A 15,212-nucleotide genomic window follows, 5' to 3' on the forward strand; every position below is an offset into this window, starting at 1 on the left:
CAACGGGATTGATAAGCTAACCATTTTGTGGTCTGAGAGTGGTGTAGGATAAATATCCGTTTTAACTTTTTCTAAATCTTTTGAGATAAGCCAAAAATCGATACGCGAGTGTCTGGTTTGAGTCTTATTGCACCATGTATAAGCTATCTGAGACGAATGAGAATCCCTCCAAGAATCGACTAAGTTGAATCTTTGTGCAAACAGTCTTATGAATGAGTTAGAGTCTGAACTTCTAGAAGGCCATCTGTCTAAATAGCTGTTAAACACTGTATTAAAGTCTCCACCAAAAATAATAAAAGAATTGGGATATTTAGATAACCAGCGCAGTAGGCGCTCCTCCAACCTATCAAAATATAGTTTATTCTCCCTATACATACACATTGACTAAAACATAGAGTGTGCAGCCTCAACTATTAGAAACATGTAATGCCCATCTTTATCTATGTCAGAATTCAAGATTTTACCATTAAATCTTCCTTTAAGTATGCAGACACCAGCAGCATGCTCTGTACCATGGGACATCCACAGATCATCTCCCCATTGCGATCTCCAAAATGTTTTTTCTTGTTCTGTTGAGTGAGACTCTTGTATAAAACAGAAATCTGAATTGAACTGCTTGCAAAACAAAAAAATAGCCTTACGCTTAACATTGTTTCTTAAACCTCTTGCATTTAAAGAAATAACAGACAAAGACATAATGATAGTAACAAAAATTAAAAGTGACAAATAAGAAAAAGCTTAGACCAAGTAAATGAAGAACAGTTGAATTGGGAACCTGGTCACTTAAGAGAGTCCTATATAAGATGAGAACTGCAACCCCTGAGTAAGGAAATTGTGAACTTGAATAATAATAGGAATACAATAGCCTAAAACAATAAAACCAATGTGGTAAAAAATAAATAAATAAAATAAATAAATGCTTCACATATGAGCATTGAAAGGGAGCTTAATATAAATTTTCTTGCTCCATTTAAATAACTAATTATTCAAAAAAAGAATTAAACAAACAAACAAACAAACAAACAAACAAACAAACAAACAAACAAACAAACAAACAAACAAACAAACAAACAAACAAACAAACAAACAAACAAACAAACAAACAAACTAAAATAAAAAGAAGCTTATCCAGCTTGCTCATAACATTTTCAGCAAAAATATTGCAGCCAAACTGAAGACCAATAAACTTATAACAAATAAACTGCATCAGTTTAACTCTGATCGTTTTATGAGTCCAACAACAAAAACAAACAAACAAAAAAAGAACGGCAGTGAAACCAAGTTAATCTTAAGATACTTCAGTTTTCACCTCAAAATACCTTGGATCAAGTTATAGGGGTGGAAAAATCCCTTTTCCCTCCACGAATGCACGACCTCCTACAAAGAACGCCAGCTTGTTTTCTTTGCGCGCAGCTTCCACAGACGGCCAGAGTCTGTTTCTTCGGGCACGGTCGTCAGGAGACAGATCCTCAGCCAGCTTTAGGTTGTTACCTTTCAGGTAGGTGGACTTCTTAGCAGCGCGCCAGACAGCATCGCGGTAGATCCTGGATGTAAACTGAATGATGATTCCCCTGGGTTGGTCGTTGTTGGACTTCTTGGGACCGATGCGGTGGACGGTGTCAACGACGTCGGGTAATTTATCTTGCATCTCCGGTAGGACTGATCTACAGACTTTGAGTACCTCCTGCCGCACATCCTGCTTGTCCCTCTCGGTCAGACCGTAGAGCTTCAGATTCCAACGGCGTGAATAGCTCTCCAGGTGAGAGATGCGCTTTTCCTGTGCTTCAGCGATTGCTTTATATTTTTCGAGCTGTGCCTCAACACTGACAACTCTGCTCTTCATATCATTTAACTCAGCACAGACAGCATCAAATGACTCCTTAACAGCTGTGATATGTTCAGTGTTCTCTTGGACAGCTTTTTTCATCTCGGAGATGGCTATGGAGTTGTCACTCACCATTTTTTCAAGAGTGTCCGACCTCGAGTTAATCAACATGGTAAGTGATGAGAGCTGGGAGAGAACCGTAGATGTCTCCGTATCCGCAATTTTTCTTAGCTTACCAGCGGGAGAGGCGCATGGAGTGATAGGGAGAGGGGGAAACTCTTCTTCCATCCGTGAATACTGAAGCGGTTCGGAAACTGCCTCCAAATAGTCGTGCATGGAGTCGATGAGAGTATTTTTAGTGTCGGCGGGCATCTCAGTAGCGAGAGAAGACTGAGCAGCTTGGCTAACATTAGCAAGCTTGCTAACGGAGCCGCTGTTAGCATGCAACTTCTTAGAATCGGTCTTTCTCTTCTCGGGTTTGCTCATTTTGGTTCACAAATAGATACCAAAATGAGAAGTAAAGGATGACTATTGCGTAGGCGTAAATAAAATCTCTGTTCACTGTGTGTAATATATATTTTAAAAAAGGCCAGGTTCGCAGAGCTCAGCGATACGTGACTGCTCAGAGCGCCATCTTGGGGGTCTCCGCTTGGTCAGCACTAGTGGCCTCTATAATGTATGCAAATACATGCGGGCCGGAAACCCCGCCCCTACCCAGCGCACCCCCGGACGCCAAAACAGTGCCAGCAGATTGAAACTGAAAAATGGTTGAAACCGGAAAATGGATTGAAACCAAAAAAAAAAAAATTGTAAGCGAAAACAAAAAAATTACAGTTTCAATTAATTGTTTTTCACTATCAATTTTTTTTTTCGGTTTCAATACAAGATTTTTCAGTACATTTATTTCAGTTACAATATTTTTTTTCGGTTTCGTTTCAAGGTGGCATCGTTCTGATTCCATAGGGTATCCAATAGTGCATTTTGCTTAGAAAAGGTTATAACTGAGACACGTGACCCGGAAGTATCTGTCGGGCAGCCATAATGAGAGCTGTTCCAATGCGCCAAATGCTACGGAATGGCGTTTCAGTGCTTCCCTTGTTGTTTCCTTTAGCGTAGGATAAACTGGAGCGTCCTTTATGAAAAGAGAGGAGACAGAGCTCAGTCACTGTAAAAGAACATCTGACAAATTGTGATTAAAAAAAACTGCAATAATGAACAGGGTGGAGCACATCATGTAAATGTTCATTGTAACTGCATTTTCTATTTCATACATAACCTGCATTTGAGTTTTTAACAGCAGTTTATTAAACTTACAGCCAAACTCTGAACATCACACTCCCATAATAAAACTATTTCTTGTTGACTTGTTGCATTGGATTAAGGGCAAAAACACCACTGTGTGTTGTAAGGAAAGCTTCTAAGAGTTCACAGCAGACACCAGAGGGATTAACTGCTGCCCAAACTGTGGACTTACAAATTGGTTTTGACTTTTTCATTGATCATATTTGACGCTTGTTCTCTTCAATCTTCAAAGATGAGAACAAAATCAGCTTCAGCTCAGAGTAGTAGCTCATTTTCGAGACAAATTGTTTTTAATTCAATTAAATGTTATTTGTACAGCACCAAATCACAACAACAGTCGCCTCAAGGTGCCTTAACCCTTGTATGGTGTTCGGGTCTGTGAGACCCGTTTTCAGTTTTTCTCAAAAGAAAAATTTAACAATTAATTATTTTTTCAACCTGAAATTCATTGGCTTTGGCTTATTTTCTGTGAAGAACATAAATCCGAACTAATTTTCAATGACCTCATACTGTACCTCCCCCCACGCATTTACATTACATACAAGGTGTTCGGGTCCACTGGACCCAGGTCTAATAAAAGTGTTGAAAGTGCAGGTCCTGTGTTCCCACACTCTGTCCTCCTCCTTTCTGGTGCTGCTGATGGTGTTTTCTTCCCCTCCTGCTCGCGCACAAAGTTGCCACATTGTTGAAAATTCAACTACCAACACCGTCTGCTCTTACATTCCCGCACATTTTACCCTCTTTCTTGAGGGATCCAAATTTTATTTTCTCATACCCTGTCCCTCCTGCAAATTAGAATCAGAATTCAGAATCAGAAAGGGGTTTATTGCCAAATGTTGAGCAGGTTTACAACATTAGGAAATTGCTGCGGTGCTTCAGTGCAAACATAGTGTCATAAATAGCACTTAAATAGACATGAAAAAATAAAAGAATAAGAATTAAAAGTGCTACGTTGAAAGATATATACATGAGTGCAGGTGGTGATCAGTGCCAAACATGGAATGATGCAGTGACACAGCGTAGGGTCATGTGTTAGTGGTGGGTACAGTCATATGGTTATTGTTCATGTGTCCAACAGCAGAGGGGAAGAAACTGTTCTTATGGCGAGAGGTTCTGGTGCGAATGGACCGGAGCCTCCTGCCTGAGGGGAGCAGGTCAAACAGACTGTGTCCAGGGTGAGAAGGGTCAGCTGAGATCCGAGCTGCACGCCGCAGTGTCCTGGAGGTGTACAGGTCCTGCAAAGATGGGAGTCTGCAGCCAATCACCTTCTCAGCAGAGCGCACAACACGCTGCAGTCTCTGTTTGTCCCTGATAGTGGCTCCAGCGTACCACACGGTGATGGAGGAGGTGAGGATGGACTCGATGATTGCAGTGTAGAACTGCATCATCGTCCGTGTTGGCAGGTTGAATTTCTTCAGCTGCCTCAGGAAGTACATCCTCTGCTGGGCTTTCTTGATGACGGAGGTGATGGTGGGCTCCCACTTCAGGTCCTGGGTGATGGTGGTACCCAGGAAGCGGAATGAGTCCACAGAGGTGATGGGGGTGTCAGTCAGGATGATGGGGGGGAGTGGAGCTGTGTGCTTCCTGAAGTCCACAATAATCTCCACTGTCTTCTGGGCATTCAGCACCAGGTTGTTGTGGCTGCACCAGGACACCAGACGTTCAACCTCCCTCCTGTAGGCAGACTCATCCCCGTCCGAGATGAGCCCAATAACGGTGGTGTCATCTGCAAACTTGATTAGCTTGACAGACTGGTGGGTGGAGGTGCAGCAGTTAGTATACAGGGAGAAGAGCAGGGGAGAAAAAACACAGCCCTGAGGGGAGCCGGTGCTGATGGTCCGGGAGTCCGAGACATTCTTTCCCAGCCTCACATGCTGCTTCCTGTCCGTCAGGAAGTCAGTGATCCACCGGCAGATGGGATCAGGCACATTCATCTGGGAAAGCTTGCCTCGGAGATGGTCTGGAAGGATGGTGTCGAAGGCAGAGCTGAAGTCCACAAACAGGATCCCGGCGTAGGTTCCTGGGGAGTCCAGATGCTGCAGGACGAAGTGTAGGGCCATGTTGATGGCGTCGTCCACAGACCTGCTGGCTCCACATGCAAATTAGGGGCATAATACTATAAATAAGACTTTGCCAGTGTGGTTCTTTATCACAACTGATCAAGATGGCAAAAGATTATCTGCTGCGAGGGCCATCCAATTGATTTTGGAAGAGAGAGGGGCTTCGGATGATGATGTTGACAAAGAGGTTTCAGAATATTTCACATATCTGAAAATTCAGAGTCTGACAGTGACTTTGAAGAAGAGGATGAGGTTGAGCACCATTTAGTAACAAAACGAAGACGAGTACCCCATCTGCAGCCAGCTCCAGGACCAGAACAAGCCCACCAGACAGCAAGTGAAGAAATATGGATGTCAATAACTGGTGAAATTGAATGGTCTTCTTGCCCAAGAAATGAGCCACCCTGCAGAGCTGTTACTGTGATAAGCCAGGGCCAACACGGCTGACAGTTACTCATGTGCAGGACATCAAGTCTTCATTTGAGCTTTTCATCCCAGATTCCATCCAGAAAATTATTCTGGATTGCAGTAATCTAGAAGGACGGTGTGTTTTTGGAGAGAGGTGGAAGGAGATGGACCAAATTCATCTAAGAACCCCAAAGGCCTACTTTGGGGTTCTTATCCTTGCAGGAGTTTTCAGGTCCAAAGGGGAATCCACAGAATCCCTGTGGGATGCAGAAACCGGCAAGAACCTTTCCGTGCATCAGTGTCTCTGGAAAACTTCCACAAAATTTCCAGGATTATCCGTTTTGATAGCCGAGACGACAGACCAGCTCGACGGCAGAGAGACAAGGTAGTTGCCATCAGGACAGTGTGGGATAAGTGTGTGCACCACCTTCCCCTGTTTTACATCCCTGGGCCTAATGTCACCATTGATGAGCAGCTGATCTCATTTAGTTGTGAAACATATTGCTTCACGTGTAAATGTGTTGTGTCTTTCCACGCACTCTACTTAATTATAACTGATTTATTTTTTTATAACATTTTATAAAAAAAAAAAAAAACGAGAAGCACATTAATTCATAAATGTGATCTAACAAAGGTAAAGGGAAAAAATTAACCATGTTTGCTGTTCATATGGTTTGTAATTGGGATGAAGTAAACATCTGTTGAGTAATTTAACATAAAATTGTTTGATAGTGTTAATTTGGAAAGCCAAAACTCTAGCGGGTCCACCAGACCCATGAACACTGGCTGAGTAACAAAAATATGAACACCACACAAGGGTTAATATTGTAAGGTAGACCCTACAATAGTACATACAGAGAAAAAAACCCAACAATCATATGACTCCCTATGAGCAAGCACTTTAATTCAAATTCAAATTCAAATTTTATTTGTCACACACACACAACCATACACAGTATGACATGGGGGTGAAATGCTTGTAGCTGTACAATGCCCGACCATTAAATGACAGAAGAAAAGTTTTACAATATTTACAATTTACTACAAAAGTTTACAAATTAACTTAGGAATTTACAGTAAAGAATGTGCAAATAGCAGAAGAGATTATAAAGACAAGGATTATAAATTATAGGAATTATAGGATTATAGGAAATGTGTGGTGGTGCGTGTGGTGACGTGTGTGAGAGTCCAGTCCTACACCTGGTTCAGGGCCCGAATAGCCTGGGGGAAGAAGCTCCTCCTCATTCTCTCTGTTTTGGCCTTAAGGGAGCGGAAGCGCTTCCCAGACCTCAACAGTGACCTCAACAGACCTCAACACTTTAGCAACAGTGGGAAGGAAAAACTCCCTTTTAACAGGAAGAAACCTCAGCAGAACCAGGCTCAGTGAGGGGCGGGGCCATCTGCTGTGATTGGTTGGAGAGAGAGAAGGAAGACAGGATAAAGACATGCTGTGGAAGAGAGACAGAGATTAATAAGTGTGATTCAGCAGAGAGGTCTGTTAACACATAGTGAGTGAAAAAGGTGACTGAAGAATAAATACTCAGTACATCATGGGAATCCCCCAGCACCCTACACCTATAGCCACATAACCTATAGCAGACCTGGTCCAGCCCTAACTATATGCTTTAGCAAAAAGGAAAGTTTGAAGACTGATCTTGAAAGTAGAGATAGTGTCTGTCTCCTGAATCCAAACTGGAAGCTGGTTCCACAGAAGAGGGGCCTGAAAACTGAAGGCTCTCCCTCCCATTCTACTTTTAAATACTCTAGGAACAACAAGTAGGCCTGCAGAGCGAGAGCGAAGTGCTCTAATAGGCTGATATGGTACTACAAGGTCATTAAGATAAGATGGGGCCTGATTATTTAAGACATGAACTAGTTTTTAATTTAATTGTTTGTTTGTTTGTTTGTTTTTTTTGGGGGGGGGGGGTCCATTTTGATGATTATTGTTTGCACTGGAACCAGTTCAGAAGGCAGTTTCAGCCTTACAGCTGTCAAATGGGGTTTAAAAAAAATTGTTATCTTCATTATGACTTTTTAAGAAAGCAGAAACTTTACCTCTTCATTCTTAGCTTACAGTGTGTTCTTTTGTGATAATGCATTTGCTGAATATTTATTTACTTTCCAGGACAAATGAGAAGCAACACAGAAGGGAGCAGTTGCTCAGGTACCTGCAGGAGTTTCCTGTGAAACACATGTCGTGTCCATCATATTTGTGTGTGTGTGTGTGTGTGCACGTGTGTGTGTGTGTGTGTGTGTGTGTGTGTTGAATAAAAACTCGTATTACTTGTACTTCTGGTGCTCTTAAAGATGCCCCTGAGAGGGGACTACAAAAGAAGTTGCTTATACAGTTTCAGCAGACTGGTTTGATAGCAGAACTTTTGTGTTTTATAGAGCCATGTGGGTTATTATTGATCCCCCCCCCCCCCCTGATTAGTTTTGATCAGAGGCTTCACTTCACAGAGTGAAGAGCTTTCACTTATGCCAGCTCAGATTAAAAAAAAAAGTGATATTTTGCTGAAAACAAAGGTTTTCCAGAGTCTTTCATTGAACATGGGGAGTTTTTATTTGTATTTTTTGAGGTGAACTATGAAATACAGGTTAGTGTAGCAAAGATGAAAAGTTTTGAATACCTTTTGGAAAAAAAAAAAAAGGGCCACGCAGTCAAGTGTCCGTCAATATTAGAGATTCAGCTGAATAAGGAAATTTAAGTTGTTTCAGACAAGTTTGCTTGTGTTGTGTTGCTGCAGCTTAAACTATTTAAGACAATCAGTTTCCTTAATTAAGCAGGACACAACTAAGTTTAGGGTTGTCACAACTGAAATGTTGTGATGAATCTTAATGGAAGCAAATAAAGAGAATAAAACTGTCACGACCGCGCTGGCAGACGTGTGGAATTGGAGAAAGGACCCAAAATGCGGCAGCTCTGGTGCAGATGAGTATTTATTTAACAAAAGAAAATACAAACAGCAATGGCGTGGGTGAAGGTGAAACAGGAAAACCTAAACTGGGTAAAACTAACAAAACAAACCAGAAAAGATGCAGGGAGGTCCGGGGAAATACATACGGAGAGACGCAGGGAGACCGAGGGAAAACAACACAGACGAACCAGCAATTACTAAGACAGAAAATACAACTTAACCCCCTGCTGGCCCTGGGACCATTTTTGTACATTGTAGTTTTTCAGTTACAAGCCATTTGCACTGTGTTGAATAGAATATAGCCAAATTCTCTAAAAAAAAGTTTGGCATAATTTCATTTCAAAATTCAAGTCTGACTTCCTTAAATTAGCTTCAGTGGCTAAGCTAACAATACACATCCTCTTAGAGCCCTAGGGGCCGTTTACGGCCCCATTGACTTCCATTATAAACGCTATTTTTCACTGCAGAATTATTACCGTTAATGTCTTGGTGATTACTTATGTTTCCGTTTCGTTTTGCAGGACGGGCCTTAGAGTTGTAATTTTTTTATTTGTCCACCGGGTGGCGCCCTTGCTCCACATTTGACCCCGGGCTGGAAAACAGCGGGCTGCTTGAACAGACCTGCGGGAAATGAAGCCTCATTTCCGGCGTGCAGCAGCGGCTTCGCCCGCTGATCGGGCGGGACCATTTTCGGCCCCTAGGACCGTGAGAGGGTGCATTTTTTTTTTTAGTCAACAGGAAATGACGTATTTGTTGTCACGTGGTATCGGATGTGTGTGCTGGAAAAAGGGGTCCCCGGTGATCGTGCCCCGGTGATCGTCGCGACTTACCCCGGGACGATGCACTTATTTCGGCCTAGAGGAGGAGCATTTGCCGCCTGGAGACCATTTTCTGGTCCTGAAAAAAAAAAAAAAAGGCGATCGAAATGAATGTTGGTGCCAATCTTTAGTCCATCTAAAGGCCTAATTATAATAACAATTGAATATTACCTCAAATGTTTTTTTTGGAAAATATTCAAGTTTTATGTTTTTTGGGGCAAAAAAAGCAGTACGCTCATGTGACGAAACCGGGATATAAAGGGTTAAAATCCGCGAAATGTAATTAAAACTTGACATGAATATTTCAAGGAGAAGTAGGTCTAAAAGATTGGCTAATTTAAAGTGGAATAAAATATTAATATATAAATTTTTTATAGCACTTTTTTGGGCGTGGTCGATTAGGACCGATAGTGTGTGCATTTTATGAAATGCGCTCCTGCAAAAAAAATAAAAGGCGATCGAAATGACTGTTGGTGCCAATCTTTGGTCCATCTAAAGGCCTAATTATAATAACAAACAAATATTACCTCAAATGTTTTTTTTGGAAAATATTTAGTTTTTTTGTTTTTTGGGGCTAAAAAAACAGGGCGCTCATGTAATAAAACTGGGATTTAAAGGGTTAAAACAACGAAAATATAATTAAAACTTCATATGAATATTTCAGGGAGAAGTAGTTTTAAAAGACTGACCAATTTAAAGTGAAAAAAAATATGAATATATAAAGTTTTTATAGCACTTTTTGGGGCGTGTACATTTTTGTACACTAGGGCCTTAAAAGGATGCATTTTTAAGGGCCAGCCAGGTTAAATACACTCAGAGAACACAGGGAGATTACACACACAGGTGGGAAACACAGCTGGGAGTGATTAACATGACGAGACTAGGGAGGCAAACTGAAAACACTCACATAAGACGCAGACCTTCACAATAAAACAGGAACTTACACATGAAAGGACACAAACTAAGAAACGCGGACTAGATACAGGAACACACGGGGGGAACAGGGTAAACACTAATCAGAGGAAGAGCAGAACCAAAATCGTGAAGAGAAAAACACAAAACGCTGGGTCAAAAGGACCCAGGATCATGACAAAAACTGTGTAAAGATGCATTCAAGTTCATTTGGCTCAATTCATATTAATAAAATAACGTACGCAAGTTCAATACTCTTTACTTCGGGGGGTTTTGGTTTGTTTGTTTTTAAATTATGAGTACTTCAGTCACTGTCACTCAGTTAACAATAATAAATCCACTTAAACTGTTTGATTTTATTAACTCAAATAATTCAAGGCAATCTGAGCTAACACGCCAGGTTTTACATTGCGGAATACTGAAAACTGTGAAGTATATCGTTAATGTTGGAACTGATAGCTTAATGCAGACCTTCCCAAAGTGTGGGGCCCGCCCCCAAAGGGGAACGCAGAGCCATTGCAGGGGGGCGCGGTATGAAAAGGGGGGGAAGAAAAAACAAAACGCTTGGACCCTGCTGGCACAGGCGCCCACAGACACGCAAAGCAGGAGATGAAGCGTGTCTGAATATGTTTCCAAACCAACTTCATTCTAAGCTAAAGACTAGAAAATATGGTGAAGCAAATCTTCCCTTTGGCTTCACCTGCACAGGAGCTGAGGTAGGTCTCCCTGCAGGGTTGGTTTTCCCTGCATCGATAGCAGCGCTGGGCTGTTTCAATCACAGACTAACAGGATCCCACAGCTGTTTATGTTTTTGAACCCATTTTGCACAGAGAGGCATTTTTTGAAAAATGTATTGATAGCAATGTTGAACATTATTACACATGAAAAAACAAAACAAAAAAACGACATGTAAAATAATCACACCGTGATGCCTCTGCCTTTCTAAATAGAGGGACAGTAACTGTATGTAAAACCTGACGATAGTCAGATTAACAGTATTTTGTCTCTATCTGCTTTTCTGCAAATCATCTCATGTAAAAAAAATAACGTGCTCACAGCATGATGTGAAAAAGGCACATACCTTTTAACTTTGTGTGACCAACTCTATAAAATATAAAAATAAATGACTAAATAAAAACGCTCGAGTAAATCGATGAACTAATTGTTCAACTTCGAATTATTTCTCTTTTGGAAGTTTCATATTGTGCATAATGTAATACAAATATTTGAAAATATGGAAACAAAATAAAAACCCATGATAACGTGCGTATTTCTACACAACTAAAACCAAAACTTTACCGTCAGAAAACTGCTGCCTTGATAGCAGAATGTTTTAGAAGAAATCATCTCTACAAATGATTTTATAATCTTCCTGATTGGATTTTATTTAGGATTAATTGGCATAAAAAAATATGTGCTCGGTGTCCTCCCTGTCAGTTTGTCCATGTGTTCCTGTCTCGGGCTGTGGTCCGGGGAGCCTGACGCTGATTTTGGCAGAGCGCTCGTCTTACCGCGGGGGTGGCGAGGCTGGAGGTGTGGTAGGGCCTGCTCTGCTCCGCCACTAGCCTTGTAACGCGCTGTCACGCTCGTGCATGGCTCTGTCTGTACAGTTCAGCACGCATTCTCATTTTCTAATTTGCTTATTGTCTGTTTCTGACTGTAACTGGCCTGAAGAGTAATTCTGTGCTACTTACACCGTGTACGCAAATGACGATGATATCGTGCTGATAAACACATTTGCTCGTTTGGTGACAAATGATGTCGTTTTACAGATAAAGTGTAAACAGAGCCTACTCTGATTTGTAATTGGACTGTTCTTCGCTGTTTGCTCTGTCTCAGAGCTCCCCCCCCAGCACGCGCGCTCACGCACGCAGAAAGAGAGAGAGAGATAAGGGGAGGGGTGAAGTGAGTAATTGATGGCCTTCCGCAATAACATGTTAGTTAGTCGGTCCAGCTCTTGGTGCATCGCTGTTCACCGAGTGAGTGCCAGTCTTATATATATTCATATTGTACGTCACTCCGAAAAAGTGCTTCAGAGAGACGGTGGGAGTCTGGGAGTCAGAAGTGTTTAGGCAGTGGGCGATATGAGGTTACACCTGTGATCCTTGCCGTGGCTCGTTTTCCTTCATTCTTGTCCAAACTTTGACATTTTCAGTCAGCTGCTGAGCCGTCATGACCTCTAAGGGAGACTCTAAACGTCCAGCTGTTCTTGAGGGCAGTAGTCGCAGTCCGCTGGATCAGCTTCAACCACCGGTCAACACCAACAAACCGCTGACGCCTTTCAGCATAGATGACATTCTCAACAAACCGTCTGTGAAAAGGAGCTACTTTCTCAGCGGAGAGAAGTTGCCCTCGGCTTGTCACGGCGTGTCCAGCCGGGTGCTGCTCAGTCAAACCTCCCCGCTCTGCGCGCTGGAGGAGCTGGCCAGCAAAACCTTTGAAGGCCTGGAGGTCAGCGTCCTGCAGGCTGCTGAAGGTAAAAGGCTGTTTTCTTCCTCTCTTATTGTAGGTAAGGAGAACATCCTCACTGTTACAACCGCAACAGCAGCAGCTTATTTTTCTGAAATATGAAAAATATCCGTAGATGTTTGGAGAAAAAGCTTTCAGCGTTATTTCTTGTACCTAATTGTAAGTACTACTGTTTTCTAAACAAAGAATGATCCTGTGCTATTTTTTCCTATTCGAAAACCGCTGTATGTTTTTTAATGTGCTCATTGAAATTTGACAAAGCACGCTAACTAAATGAATGAATCTGAATGAATGAATTTCGGAATCATTTCAGTGATGTCGTACTGGAGTTTTTGGTGACTTATAATTGGTTTCTTTTGTGTAACACTGTTTTTAGTGACTTATAAACGTGTGTTTTATTCCAGTTTTACATTCTGTATGATCTTATTTCTACAGGCAGAGACGGGCTAACCCTATTCGGTCAGAGAAACACCCCTAAAAAGCGGCGGAAATCCCGCACGGCCTTTACCAACCACCAAATATATGAGCTGGAGAAACGTTTTCTGTACCAGAAGTACTTGAGCCCAGCGGACCGGGACCAGATGGCTCAGCAGCTTGGTCTGACCAACGCACAGGTCATCACATGGTTCCAGAACCGCCGGGCTAAGCTTAAGCGGGACTTGGAGGAGATGAAAGCGGACGTGGAGTCCGCCAAGGCCGCCGGCGCTGTGGCCTTTGAAAAGCTCTCCAAGCTGGCTGAGCTGGAGAAGTCCGCGGCGGCGGCAGGAGGTATGGGTGAGGGGACGATTTCTGGGCCGGGCCAAACCGAGCAACACCAGATCTCTTCCAGATTCCACACCACCGACACCCTAGACCCGCTGCATTTATTACCTCCATCACCTGCATCGACCGGTGACTATCGACTGACCACCAAGTGTTGCTTGGATGATGAAGATGAGATTGACGTTGGTGACTAAATAACACAGAGACAGTCGCGTGTTGCCCAATAACGCGATAGTAACAGACAGCCTTTAGAGGATTTACATAGCGGTGCGATTCAAAAATAGACGCCTCCGCTGTGATTTGCCAAAAGCCTTGCTGAACAGGCCCAGGCTCTGAAAACGCGTGGACTCTTCAGATTCAAACACTGATACTTAAATCTAACACTGCTGTCGATTGGCCGCTGTGGTTACAATCAGAAAGATTTCACTGCACATTTAATGCAGCCTACTTTGTGCTATAAAGCGGTTGAAATGCTTCTGTGAATCAGTTTGTAAGCTTGAGAAGACTGTTTTTAACCTTTTGATATATCAGCCCTCAAACGATAACTGCACAGAACAAGTGCGGTTGCTTGTATTAAACATGGCTTAAATAGGGTTTGATGTTTTGTAACACTTCACGTGCCTTTAGAAATACAAAACGAACCATAATAGCAGACATCTCTACAAATTGTACAAATGTACAAATGTTAATAAAAATGCATTTTTTAAATATGCAGATTATCTCGCGTTGCTCAACATGATTTCCGGGGTGAACCAAGCGTTATTGAAGTGTAACATTTCTGTTTAAACGAAGTTACTCGAGATAAAGGCTTCTCGTTGAGGAGGACTGTGGGGGAGAAAATGCCAAACTCATCTAAACACCAACTCACCTTCTGACCTGCTGTGCTTGAACATAATATGGGAAAAAGAACGCCTACCCGTAGTTTTCCCCGGGGGCGGCTCTACACCGTCGCGCGATATGGAGACAAGCGTGTCCGCCTGCCTCACCGTCCGGCGGCTCAGTGCGCACAAAGGGCAGTGTTGCAGAGGCCATATGGTTGGAGGGCTCTCCTCTCAATTACGAGTCGCTTTGATGGATTGACTTAACCCGTCTTTTCATCTGTTTATACCCCTTTTGTCACGCATAATTCAGACAGTTTCGTTGGTTGCTGCTGTGTTGAAACACACTTCCATGAATGTGAATGAGGCATAGTGGGGCGGTCAGGGAGCAGTGAAATAATTGACTTATAAAGGAGCGCCTGCAGAGCTCCACCCCCCAATAATCAGACCCAACCAATATACCCCCCTAAAATTATGAATTATCTTGCATAAATAGGCTGTTGATTTTCTTTACTCATTTCAGGTATTACCAGCAAAATGATTGCATGTTTAATAATCCGGGAATTTACCCAGATTTATTTATTTATTTAGACAGAGAGCTTCGCCCCCCCCCCCCCCCAATGTTCAGCACAAAGTTACGCTGATGAGCTCCTGGTTACACATTTCATCACCCGTATGCTGCATTTTTTTGCATTTGAATTTATGAAATTTACTATTTTAAGAAAAACCTCCCACGGTATTTTTCTTAAAAAAAAACTATAAAAGCAACAACTTTGTAACAAAATGTCCAAAGTAGATATAAAATATGTAATATAAAAAATTGATTGTTTATTAAACAATTCTCAAAGGCGATTATTAAAATCAAAAATATGACCAATATTGCCATTTACAGCCAATGCTTGACAGTTTCTTATAGAAAC

General features: G+C 42.1%; 1 protein-coding gene across 2 annotated transcripts; it reads left to right on the forward strand.

The window, feature by feature from the left end:
* Nucleotides 1–11,733: 11,733 nt before the first annotated feature.
* On the forward strand, nucleotides 11,734–13,866 carry lbx1a (ladybird homeobox 1a). Of its 2 annotated transcripts, XM_082558309.1 has the most exons (3): nucleotides 11,734–12,222; nucleotides 12,399–12,719; nucleotides 13,148–13,866. In XM_082558309.1, the coding sequence occupies exons 2-3, from the start codon at nucleotides 12,416–12,418 to the stop codon at nucleotides 13,666–13,668; spliced, it is 825 nt and encodes a 274-aa protein (XP_082414435.1). In that variant the 5' UTR covers nucleotides 11,734–12,222; nucleotides 12,399–12,415; the 3' UTR covers nucleotides 13,669–13,866. The 2 variants fall into 2 exon arrangements, with proteins under 2 accessions (XP_082414435.1, XP_082414434.1); XM_082558308.1 differs by having other exon boundaries at nucleotides 11,734–12,719.
* The last annotated feature ends 1,346 nt before the right edge of the window (nucleotides 13,867–15,212 follow it).

The sequence above is a fragment of the Aulonocara stuartgranti genome (genome assembly GCF_965226115.1).
Source record: "Aulonocara stuartgranti genome assembly, chromosome: 13".
Classification (NCBI taxonomy): Eukaryota; Metazoa; Chordata; class Actinopteri; order Cichliformes; family Cichlidae; genus Aulonocara; species Aulonocara stuartgranti.